General features: G+C 45.7%; 1 protein-coding gene across 2 annotated transcripts in view; it reads right to left on the bottom strand.

Annotated features, from left to right (window-relative positions):
- Positions 1-10,389: 10,389 nt before the first annotated feature.
- The window catches only part of RECQL5 (RecQ like helicase 5), a 179,269-nt gene continuing 177,259 nt past the window's right edge, over positions 10,390-12,399 (bottom strand). For both annotated transcript variants that reach the window (XM_068262699.1, XM_068262698.1), the window contains one exon: positions 10,390-11,201. In XM_068262699.1, coding sequence (XP_068118800.1) covers positions 11,101-11,201 — 101 coding nt within the window. In that variant the 3' untranslated portion in view covers positions 10,390-11,100. The remainder of the gene's footprint in view (positions 11,202-12,399) is intronic.

The raw sequence follows: 12,399 nt of genomic DNA, 5'->3' as shown, positions 1-12,399 counted from the left end.
CACCTCGCTTTCTCTTCTACGTTTAGAACCGGAGGGCACTAGCTGAGATGAAGCCAATACAGGAGATGCTGGAATAGCAACTGCAGGCATTGTGTCCATATCTCCACTAGTTCCTGGAACATCAGAAGGAAGCATAGAATTTGAAGCAATGGCAGAGTCCTTAATTTCCCTTATTGCCGAGGACATTTCCGACCTCATCCAGCCCATTAAATCTTTAGATATGACGGGTAACTCATCTTTAACCACCTTTTCTGTACAGTTCTGACACAGCTTGTTAGAGGAAGATAAAGATAACCGACTGTTACAAATTGCACATTTCCTCTCAGACCTGCTTGAACCCTGCTGACTGGTCTGAGCAGCAGTCTTGTCAGATCTTTCAGACTTTTAATTTTTATCCGATTTGTCATGTTTTTTAGGCTATAAAAAAAACACAAACAAGGAACAACTTTTACTAGAGGTTTCTTAGTACATAACAGTAACAAGCAGGAGTATTTCAGGTACCACATGTACTTGCCAGAGAGGGGTCTTGGCCAGACTTAGCAGACTGCAAAGGAGCTGAACCTGAAGCGTCCTCCATGATTGCCAGCAACATCTGAATTATGGACTCACCTCCAGCTAAATACTCATAAGCAGACCCAGCTGAAAACACTCAATGCTGCCCCTGTCACATAAATTATGTTAATCAGCCTCACATACCTTGATGAATCGGCCTCTAGGCTGACTACATATCACCGCCACAGCCCCTGCCACTTAGTTAGTCAGGCATCTTAATTGGAATCAGCTGTTTCGCTGATTCGCCTCCCACCGCCGCGGCCCCTGCCGCTCTGCAGACCTCAGATCACGCGGGACGCCAGCGCGTGACTACTTCCGGGTGAACCGGAAGTGACATTCTTCATGTGCACGCCTGCGCGCATAACACCGCTGCCTTCATTGGAGAAGCCTCCCATACGCTGCAGGACTCCCTGCTGTTCCCTGCACAGCTCTCTCGGGAGTCCTGCTACACGCTGCCCCTGCCGACTGATACGGATGGCACCCTGGAGACCTCTCCCTCCGCTCCGTCCGGGACAGGAAACTATACTGAAGTATAGCAGCAAGTAAGTAGCTTATATAGCAGGCTGCCTGTCGCTTATGCAAATTCTTCTTTTGCAGTTCCTGTCCACGGTGGGGAGGGAGACAAGTCTCATCCAGGGGTGCTGTCTGAATGACGATCCGGGAAATGTCTTTCTGTGTGTTACCCTCTTGCTTGAGGGTGTCAATGACGGCCTTCTGGACAGCAGTCAGGTCGGCAGTCTTACCCACGATTGCGGTTTTGAGTAATGAACCAGGCTGGGAGTTTTTACAAGCCTCAGGAATCTTTTGCAGTTGTTTAGCGTTAATTGGTTGATTCAGATGATTAGGTTAATAGCTCGTTTAGAGAACCTTTTCATGATACCTATTCATGATTTTTTGAGATAGGAATTTTGGGTTTTCATGAGCTGTATGCCAAAATCATCAATATTAAAACAATAAAAGGCTTGAACTACTTCAGTTGTGTGTAATGAATCTAAAATATATGAAAGTCTAATGTTTATCGGTACATTACAGAAAATAATGAACTTTATCACAATATGCTAATTTTTTGAAAAGGACCTGTATACAAAGGGCTGGATTTACCATAAGGCAGTGTAGGCATATTATTATTATTATTATTATTTTTTATTTATATAGCGCCAACATATTCCGCAGCGCTTTACAAAGCACAATAAGACGACAAGGGGAACATAGATACAACTAACAAATATACAGCAGAGTTCCAAGCAGCACAAATATTGTTACAAAGACAGTAAACATTAGGAGGATGACCCTGCCCTTGCGAGCTTACAATCTAATGGGTAGTGGGGGACACACTAGGTAAGGGGGTGGAGGATGGATGAGGCAGTGATTCTTTACCTCTGGTTACATTGTGACAAATAAGTAAATAAAAGGCTATAGAATGTTATAAGCTTGTCTGAAAAGGTGTGTTTTAAGAGTGCGTTTGAAGATGTCCAGGTTTGGAGCATGACGTACAGGCTGTGGAAGAGAGTTCCAGATAAGGGCTGATGCTCGTGTAAAGTCCTGGATGCGAGCATGAGAGGAGGTGATCAGCTTAGAGGCCAGGAGAATTTCTTGGGAGGAGCGAAGGTTGCGGGAGGGACAATATCTTGAGATTAGTGAGGAGATGTATGGAGGAGACAACTCGTGGAGGGCTTTGTATGTTAGAGTCAGGAGTTTGAACTGGATCCTCTGGGTAATGGGTAACCAGTGGAGAGAACGGCACAGTGGGGCTGCATCGGAAGAGCGTGTGGAAAGGTGAATGAGGCGGGCCGCTGCATGTAGAAGGGATTGGAGAGGAGCTAGCCTGTTTTTTGGTAGGCCACAGAGCAGGGTGTTGCAGTAGTCTAGGCGGGAGATGATTAAGGCATGAACAAGCATTTGGGTGGCCTCTTGTGTGAGGAAGGGACGGATACGGAATATATTTTTGAGCTGGAAATAGCAGGTGGTGGTTAATGAGGCAATGTGAGGTTTAAAGGAGAGCTCTGAGTCAAGTATAACCCCCAAGCAGCGGGCCTTAGTGGTTGAGGTTATTGGGGTGTTGTCTACCGTTATGGTTGCAATTGGTGGGGGTGTAGATAGCAATGGTGGAAAAATCACAATTTCCGTTTTAGTCATGTTGAGTTTGAGGAAGCGGGAGGACATGAATGCAGAAATGGCACGTAGACAGTCGGGGACTCTGGATAGTAGTGAGGACAGGTCAGGAGCTGAGAGATAGATTTGGGTGTCATCCGCATAGAGGTGATACTGGAAGCCAAAAGAGTTAATTAGTTGTCCCAGGCCACGGGTGTAGATTGAGGCACTTGATGATGGAAAGGCGTCTCACTTCCCTTCCTGAGTGGTTCCCTCTCCTTCCCTATGCAGAGTCCTGATGAGAGTGTAAATGAGCGGTTACTCATCCAGCTCTCTGCTAGTGTTGGGCGAACACCTGGATGTTCGGGTTCGCGAACGTTCGCCGAACATGGCCGCGATGTTCGGGTGTTCGCGCCGAACTCCGAACATAATGGAAGTCAATGGGGATCCGAACTTTCGTGCTTTGTAAAGCTTCCTTACATGCTACATACCCCAAATATGCTAATTTTTTTTAAAAAGAACCTGGACATCCGGTACCAGCATATTAAACAAAACAAGAATGTCACCCATTTAAAGCAGCTGAAATGAACTTCATGTTTTTTTTTTTTTTATTTGTTCTGTCTAAGAGGACAAGCAGCAAGAAGTATTGTTCAAAACACCTGCAAGCTTTACAGTAATCAAAACCCCACAGCCAGTTTTAGAAACAGAACTAAAAACTGCTCTATTATTAATGTATAAACTATATTTTTTGTCTCCGATGAAACCCTGAACAAAAAGTATTTTCCCTGCTCAAAATGCATATTAAAATGAGAGAAACTAGACAGTACATCGTTCAGCACAGTAGACCGCACATCTCTCAGCACAGTAGACCACACATCTCTCTGTACAGTAGACAGTACATCGTTCAGTTTAAGGAAGGCCAAGTACAGGCTTGCAGAAATAAGCAGGTTAACAAACGTCTGTTATTCCAAGTAAGCAAGGACAATATTAGCAGCACAGATCCCCCTAAAGTCAAGGCTCAGTTACTCCTAGTGTAGTTGTGCCATCAGTTACCACAAGATGGCAGTATTGCAGCAATGTCTAGGAGCTGATCAAATCTATCAGAACAAGACAAATAACATTTATTTAGCGCTTTTCTCCTGGTGGACTCAAAGCGCTTGAGTTAGCAGCGTTAAGGAGTCTAGCCCAAGGACCCCTTACTGAATAGGTTCTGGCTTACTAAACAGGAAGAGCTGATATTCAAGCCCAGAGGCAGAGCCCTTAACCATTACACTATCCACACACCACTATCGGCAAGGTATGAGCATCTCAGATTAACTTTGGTTCACCTTTCATGGAAAACAACATTGGAATAAGTTTTAAAGGGGAACTCCAGGTTAGAATATAGTTTTACCTACAAGATAGACCCTCCGGATCACTATTGTTTTATCAAAATCACAAGTGGTGAACATAGTGCCGGCCGTAGGGTCTGCCTTTTTCAGCAGTACAGTAGCTGTTTCAGCCTATAGACTGATTTCTGGTGGCATCTCCAGTAGAGACTCAGAAGGAACCTCCTTACAAGTCGCTGACTGGTGGTCTGACCACCTAACCCAGGCTTTCTCAGCCAGGGTTCCCTGAGTACTCTGCAGGGTTCTTTGGCATTCTCCCTATTGTGGGTGTTGGGAAAGTATGATATACAGCACACTGTAATAAGAGGTACTGTAAAAAGAACCATTAAATTGGTGCTTAGAATAATAATGAACACGTTAATAAAAAAGCACTAGCATAAAGAGCCATTATTATGAAGAGAATCCAAGGACTTAACAAAAGTTGTTTAAGGGATACCTTTATAATGAAGGGCCATTATACCATTATAATGAAGGGCATTGTAATAGGGCATACCAGCTATTAAAGGGACTCCGAGCAAATCTTATAGGCATGCCTTTAAGACTCCGACCAGTATTGCAAAGTAATGCATAGAGTACTTAAAGATGCATACCTTTCTGTAGCTTGTGCTCTCCTCTTTCATTTGATGCCTGAATCGTCGCTCTACACCAAATAGTTTTCATTCGATTTCAATTGAAAAATCACGGCTGCCATCTTGGCTATGTTATAACTTCCGGGTCACCCCTGTCCTCTCTGTTAGAGAAGTGCATCACTGAATGAAGTAGGCAGAGGAAGTGACATGCATGGCCATTGCAACAGGCTCCTCCAGAGGGGTCATAGCACAACTTTGTTGGAAGTCGTCTGGCTTAAAGGCATGCCCAGGAGAGGTGCTCAGAGTCCCTTTAAAGGAGTTATCCGGGCACAATAAAGAAAAAAAATGCTACTTACCGGGGGCTTCCTCCAGCCCCAAGCTCCCAGGACCTCCCTCGCCGCAGCTCTGCTCACAGCCGTTCGCCGCAGGTCCATCCCGGTCCCCAGCGATGACGTCAGAGCGACCTCCAGTTACTGCGCCGATGCGAGTGGCACTGTCAATCACCGCCACATGGGGCCAGAGCGGACTGTGCAGGCGCAGTACTACCACCTGCACAGTCCGCTCCGGCCCACGTGGCGGTGATTGACAGCGCCGATCACGCAGGCGCAGTACAGAGCGACCTCCAGGTCGCTCTGACGTCATCGCCGGGGACCGGGTCGGAGCTCCGGCAATCGGCTGTGAGCAGAGCTGCGGCGAGGGAGGTCCTGGGAGCTTGGGGCTGGAGGAAGCCCCCGGTAAGTAGCATTTATTTTCTTTATTGTGCCCGGATAACTCCTTTAAAGACCATGCCACCTGCAAAATAAATGTGGGGTTTCTTGAGATCCAAAAAGTGTTTGCAGGGTTCCTCCAGGGTAAAAAGGTTGAGAAAGGCGGTCCTAACCCCTTCTAGGAAACTCTGAAAATTCACTCCCAGCCAACTGCAATGCAGGAAGGTTACCTTTCACATTTTTGTGATGCACTGAGGATTTCCTTTCATTTGTTTTTCCTTAATTACTCAAACGACATCTAAACTTTTATTACAAAACTGATATAACGCATTTATACTACACAAGCCACCTCGTAATCCATTGTCATTAACTTTCCAGCCAGCCATGATTTCCTAGACATGTCAAATGATTGCTTCCTTGCTACCATTGCTACAGTGCAACATTTGGCAAATAGCAGTCATCAAATTTTCAGTTCACGAATCAAGTGTTAGCATCGCCAGACACTGCAGGTTACCATTTCTTCTCAGGTGCTCACTCAGACCCCTGCCTTACACACAAGTTCCCCCAATTGTCTAGCTCTACTACGCTTAGAGGTGAAAGGAAACAAGAAGTGTTCTGTAATATTGCTGCGATGTATATAGTTGCCACATAATGACCTAAGCATAAATTAGTGGAGGTTGCCTAGGGTAAGAGACTTCCTGATAAACAATAACCACTTGGGACTTTTCTTTTGAGCAGCGGTACTGCATTAAAATGGAACTAAACTCTTGCACAGCACACAATGAAAAGTCTTTACTCCACCTATAGTTACTGTAGAAATCCACTGCTGTGTTTCTGGGTTCAGTTTACCCAGATCAAAGTGTCTAATTAGTTCTTATCAGCAGCTGTGAATAGACTGCAGGAGCACCACTGCAGCACCGTTCTCATGCAGTAAACACTGAGGCTTAACCCCTTCAGTGCTCCCTGCAAATGATGCCAAGTTTTTTAATAGTATTTTTAAGATTTCCATACACTGTAATGAATACTTTTTATGTCCATAAATAGCCCCAAATAGTCCCCTATACAGTCCATGCATTTAAATGTATGGAAGGCTGTGAAGGCTGCATTACATGGGCATCTGTGAGGTGGGAGGGACTGCCCTCAACTATGCATATCCGTACTCAGGATATCTCCCTGAAACACGAGTCTGTTACAGTACACCCAGCAATCTAGATCTGATGCAAAACGTAACATCTTGCTTAATTTCTAAATTAAATGAACCTATGACATAACAGAGAGGGGCGGGGCTCAGTGTAACATGAAGCCGTACACATGAACCTATGAGATAACAGAGAGGGGAGGGGCTCAGTGTAACATGAAGCCGTACACATGAGCCTATGAGATAACAGAGAGGGGAGGGGCTCAGTGTAACATGAAGCCGTACACATGAGCCTATGAGATAACAGAGGGGGGAGGGGCTCAGTGTAACATGAAGCCGTACACATGAGCCTATGAGATAACAGAGGGGGGAGGGGCTCAGTGTAACATGAAGCCGTACACATGAGCCTATGAGATAACAGAGGGGGAGGGGCTCAGTGTAACATGAAGCCGTACACATGAGCCTATGAGATAACAGAGGGGGGAGGGGCTCAGTGTAACATGAAGCCGTACACATGAGCCTATGAGATAAACAGAGAGGGAAGGGGCTCAGTGTAACATGAAGCTGTACACATGAGCCTATGAGATAACAGAGAGGGGAGGGGCTCAGTGTAACATGAAGCCGTACACATGAGCCTATGAGAGAACAGAGAGGGGAGGGGCTCAGTGTAACATGAAGCCGTACACATGAGCCTATGAGATAACAGAGGGGAGGGACTCAGTGTAACATGAAGCCGTATACATGAACCTATGAGATAACAGAGAGGGGGAGGGGCTCAGTGTAACATGAAGCCGTATACATGAACCTATGAGATAACAGAGAGGGGAGGGGCTCAGTGTAACATGAAGCCGTACACATGAGCCTATGAGATAAACAGAGAGGGGAGGGGCTCAGTGTAACATGAAGCCGTACACATGAGCCTATGAGATAAGAGAGGGGAGGGGCTCAGTGTAACATGAAGCCGTACACATGAGCCTATGAGATAACAGAGAGGGGAGGGGCTCAGTGTAACATGAAGCCGTACACATGAGCCTATGAGATAAGAGAGGGGAGGGGCTCAGTGTAACATGAAGCTGTACACATGAGCCTATGAGATAACAGAGAAGGGAGGGGCTCAGTGTAACATGAAGCCGTACACATGAGCCTATGAGATAACAGAGAGGGGAGGGGCTCAGTGTAAAATGAAGCCGTACACATGAGCCTAAGAGATAACAGAGAGGGGAGGGGCTCAGTGTAACATGAAGCCGTACACATGAGCCTATGAGATAACAGAGAGGGGAGGGGCTCAGTGTAACATGAAGCCGTACACATGAGCCTATGAGATAACAGAGAGGGGAGGGGCTCAGTGTAACATGAAGCGGTACACATGAGCCTATGAGATAAACAGAGAGGGGAGGGGCTCAGTGTAACATGAAGCCGTACACATGAGCCTATGAGATAAACAGAGAGGGGAGGGGCTCAGTGTAACATGAAGCCGTACACATGAGCCTATGAGATAACAGAGAGGGGAGGGGCTCAGTGTAACATGAAGCCGTACACATGAGCCTATGAGATAACAGAGAGGGGAGGGGCTCAGTGTAACATGAAGCCGTACACATGAGCCTATGAGATAACAGAGAGGGGAGGGGCTCAGTGTAACATGAAGCCGTACACATGAGCCTATGAGATAACAGAGAGGGGAGGGGCTCAGTGTAACATGAAGCCGTACACATGAGCCTATGAGATAAACAGAGAGGGGAGGGGCTCAGTGTAACATGAAGCCGTACACATGAGCCTATGAGATAAACAGAGAGGGGAGGGGCTCAGTGTAACATGAAGCCGTACACATGAGCCTATGAGATAACAGAGAGGGGAGGGGCTCAGTGTAACATGAAGCCGTACACATGAGCCTATGAGATAAACAGAGAGGGGAGGGGCTCAGTGTAACATGAAGCCGTACACATGAGCCTATGAGATAAACAGAGAGGGGAGGGGCTCAGTGTAACATGAAGCCGTACACATGAGCCTATGAGATAACAGAGAGGGGAGGGGCTCAGTGTAACATGAAGCCGTACACATGAGCCTATGAGATAACAGAGGGGGGAGGGGCTCAGTGTAACATGAAGCCGTACACATGAACCTATGAGATAACAGAGAGGGGAGGGGCTCAGTGTAACATGAAGCCGTACACATGAGCCTATGAGATAACAGAGAGGGGAGGGGCTCAGTGTAACATGAAGCTGTACACATGAGCCTATGAGATAACAGAGAAGGGAGGGGCTCAGTGTAACATGAAGCCGTACACATGAGCCTATGAGATAAACAGAGAGGGGAGGGGCTCAGTGTAACATGAAGCCGTACACATGAGCCTAAGAGATAACAGAGAGGGGAGGGGCTCAGTGTAACATGAAGCTGTACACATGAACCTATGAGATAACAGAGAGGGGAGGGGCTCAGTGTAACATGAAGCCGTACACATGAGCCTATGAGATAACAGAGAGGGGGAGGGGCTCAGTGTAACATGAAGCCGTACACATGAGCCTATGAGATAACAGAGAGGGGAGGGGCTCAGTGTAACATGAAGCTGTACACATGAACCTATGAGATAACAGAGAGGGGAGGGGCTCAGTGTAACATGAAGCTGTACACATGAGCCTATGAGATAAACAGAGAGGGGAGGGCTCAGTGTAACATGAAGCCGTACACATGAGCCTATGAGATAACAGAGAGGGGAGGGGCTCAGTGTAACATGAAGCTGTACACATGAGCCTATGAGATAGAGAGGGGAGGGGCTCAGTTTAGGATAAAGTCGTGCACGGCTGGAATGGTTTTTAGCAAGTCTCCTTAAAAAATGTAATTTCAGCTGCAGACTTAAGTTAAAACATCACATTATTAACTTCAAAGGCATTTAGTTACAAAATGGCTTGTGATTACGTTATATACATTTCTGTACTCTGTAAACACCCCTTTCCAGCCTCAGCATGCATTTAATAAGCCATAGGAAAGAGTTTGTTCAGTTGAATATGGCTGTGGGAAGCCCGGTCAATGGCTAATTGAAGGAAACCTGAGACAAATCAAATGAAAGCATTCATACTTACCTGGGGTTTCCTCCAGCCCCCTTCATGTTTATTTGTTCAGTCTCGCTCTGTAGTACTGCCCAGGTACAGAACTCTCCTGACCATGCGAGTGTATTATGCAGCCAGGCCGTGCATGCGCAACTGAAGAAATATACCCGGATGGCCAGGAAGCGATCGGAGCGTGGGAGACAGAGGGGGAGCCTTCAGCCTGAAGTGGGCTGGAGGAAGCCCCAGATACATATAAATACTTTTATTTGGTTAGACTCAGTTATACTTTAAATGAACATTAACCCGAAAATCCCTCAGTCAGATCTGTCAGGATTTCGCTACTTACTGTGCAAGTTCCAAGGTCAGTAAGCGCTCCGTTCGGAGGGAAGAACCTGGGGTTGCAAACCCTGTGCATGTCCCCAGTCAGCGAGCTCCACGACTTGCGGGGAAAAAAAAGTAATGGATTGTAGAAAGATAAAAACGGGAGCGCTCTATGGTGCATTAACGTTTATTGTATCGCTTTCAAAGGATGAAAAATGCACTTACAAGATATAAGTGATGGTCGAGCACGTCACCTAACTAGTGGGTTATCAGGAAAACCTTCTTTCAACTCCTCCTTCTGGAAACCTGTTGCTGTGGCCAGCAGCAAGGGCGTTGTACGCTGAAACGTGCTAGGACACTGCAAGCACTCCACCTGGACCTGTCCTATAGGGATGGCCCAGCCTTGGAGAGCTCATGGAGAAGCACATGATCAGTTTGATCAGCTGATAGATTTGTAAGGCTCTGATTTGCTGGTCATGATCATGTGTTAAACCAGGAAGTCATCACAGCAAATCAGAGGCTTACAAATCTATCAGCTGATCATACTGATCATGTGCTTCTCCGTGAGTTCTCCAAGACTGGGTCATCTCTACTGTCCTATTACCACCTGGACGCCCTTGCTGCTGGCCACAGCTACGGTTCTCCTGAAGGAGGATTGCTCCCGATAACCCACTATTTGGGTGACTTGCTCGACCATTAGTTGGGTGACTTGCTCGACCATCCCTCATTTCTAGTGAGTGCATTTGTAGTCCTTCAATAAACGTTTTTATCTTTCTACAGTGTTTCGCTACTGGAAGTGACAGAAAAATAAGAAAAAAATGAATTTATAGTGCATTTTACTCTGGGAGAAATTTTTCAAGATCGTTGTTCTTTGAATACAGATTATGTTTTGTACCTTTTAATTCTGTGAACCTGGAGTTCCTCTTTAAAGTAATGCATCACTGTGTGCTCATAAAATGTACTGGTTACATCACTGGTCAATGTCATGTTTAAGGCAGCAAAAAATATTTGCCACAACTGGTCCTTGCAGTCCTGAATGTGTACATAGAAAACAAGTAGGCTCATAACTGGTGGCTATGACTGCCTACTGACCAGATATTTGTAGGATAGAAGGTCAGAGCAGAATCTGTGACATATACACCCTTCCAGTGTATGGCAGGGACAAAGTGCCCACACACAGACTGCTGGGCCGTACAGCATCCCAGCACACCTGATGTGAGGCAGCCGTGTCATTCATTCTACTCTCCTCCAGGTAAGCAATCCTATGGCAGCAGCTCTTCAGCACTGGCTTCAGGTGTCAGCTTCCAGCATCTCCTGCCAGTCTGTTTCACTCTCACATATCGTCCGGTTCTTAAAAAAAGCTTTGATCAACCTCTGAGCTTCTTCTTTAACTGAGAAGACAAAAGAGAAGACCACCATTAGCAGCTTCAATAGAGTTATCTTGTTTGAGATAAGTGCAGTCAGTCGGCAGAACACGTTGTGCTGTCAATTCTTGGAACGCTTTGATGTCTCTCTGCTAGTGGAAAATATAGAAACTGAAAGCAGAAGTCCTCTGTTATTGTCTCACGCTGCCCCCTAGTGACAAGTGGCCATAAATACACATTACAGCAGTACTAATTAGAAGCAAGGAAATGAACAATAAAAAAAGTGCTCAAATAAATTGCCTTGGAGAACTTGCAAGCCTCTAAATAAACTGGCTGCTAAGGACTATTTCACACTAGAGGCAGCGGTAGAAAAGACCAAAATGCTGCCTGTCAGTGTTTTGGTGCTTTTTGAAGGCATTTTAATGCCAATACATGACTATCAATTATAATGAGAAATGGCGCGGTCGGCCCTGATAAAGCGCAGAGGAGCTTCAAAACGCAACGCAACGCTCAAAAACGCAGCATTAAGTGTGAAAGGTAAAATGAAAGTCTATGGACTTTCATTTTACCATGGATAACGCCAACTATGGCCGTGGCGGTAAAACGCCAAAAAAGGCCTCTAGTGTGAAAGGGCCATAAAGGGTCAACATAATGTATAAATTAGTTAGTAAAATATAAAACCTTCATACATCAAAATCATAACTGTGTGTTATCGGACATCTTACGGTGTTAATTAACCACTTTCACCTCCTGGGACGTAGAAGCTACGTCCAGGAGGCCATGTCCGCTCCCGCGGCCGATCGCTCGGGTGCACGCACGCTCCCGGCCGCGGATCGTTAGCCCAGGAATCAATCAATCGGGACATGGTGCCCGATGATTGATACCTCTCCCCCCGCAGAAAAAGCGACAGCTTCTCTCGGAATCCTCGCTTTTCTTGCCTCCTACGTCCCTCTAAGCGTACATGTTACTCTTACAGTGACGTCATGTGAACAAACCTAAGGTTACCATCTTGTGGCCAAAAAGTAAAACTACATCTACATAAAAAAAAATAAACATATATTTACATTACAAAAATTACTACTTACATCTCACCCTCCCAAATAAAATGTGTAATAATAAAAAAAAAACCCACAAATATTTACCTAAGGGTCTAAACGTTTCAAATATCTATGTAAAGATGAAATATTTCTATATATTTTTTTTTTATGCTAAGCTTGTAAATAGT

Source organism: Hyperolius riggenbachi, chromosome 12, assembly GCF_040937935.1.
Source record: "Hyperolius riggenbachi isolate aHypRig1 chromosome 12, aHypRig1.pri, whole genome shotgun sequence".
Taxonomy (NCBI): domain Eukaryota; kingdom Metazoa; phylum Chordata; class Amphibia; order Anura; family Hyperoliidae; genus Hyperolius; species Hyperolius riggenbachi.
This window is presented reverse-complemented; position numbering and strand designations above follow the sequence as displayed.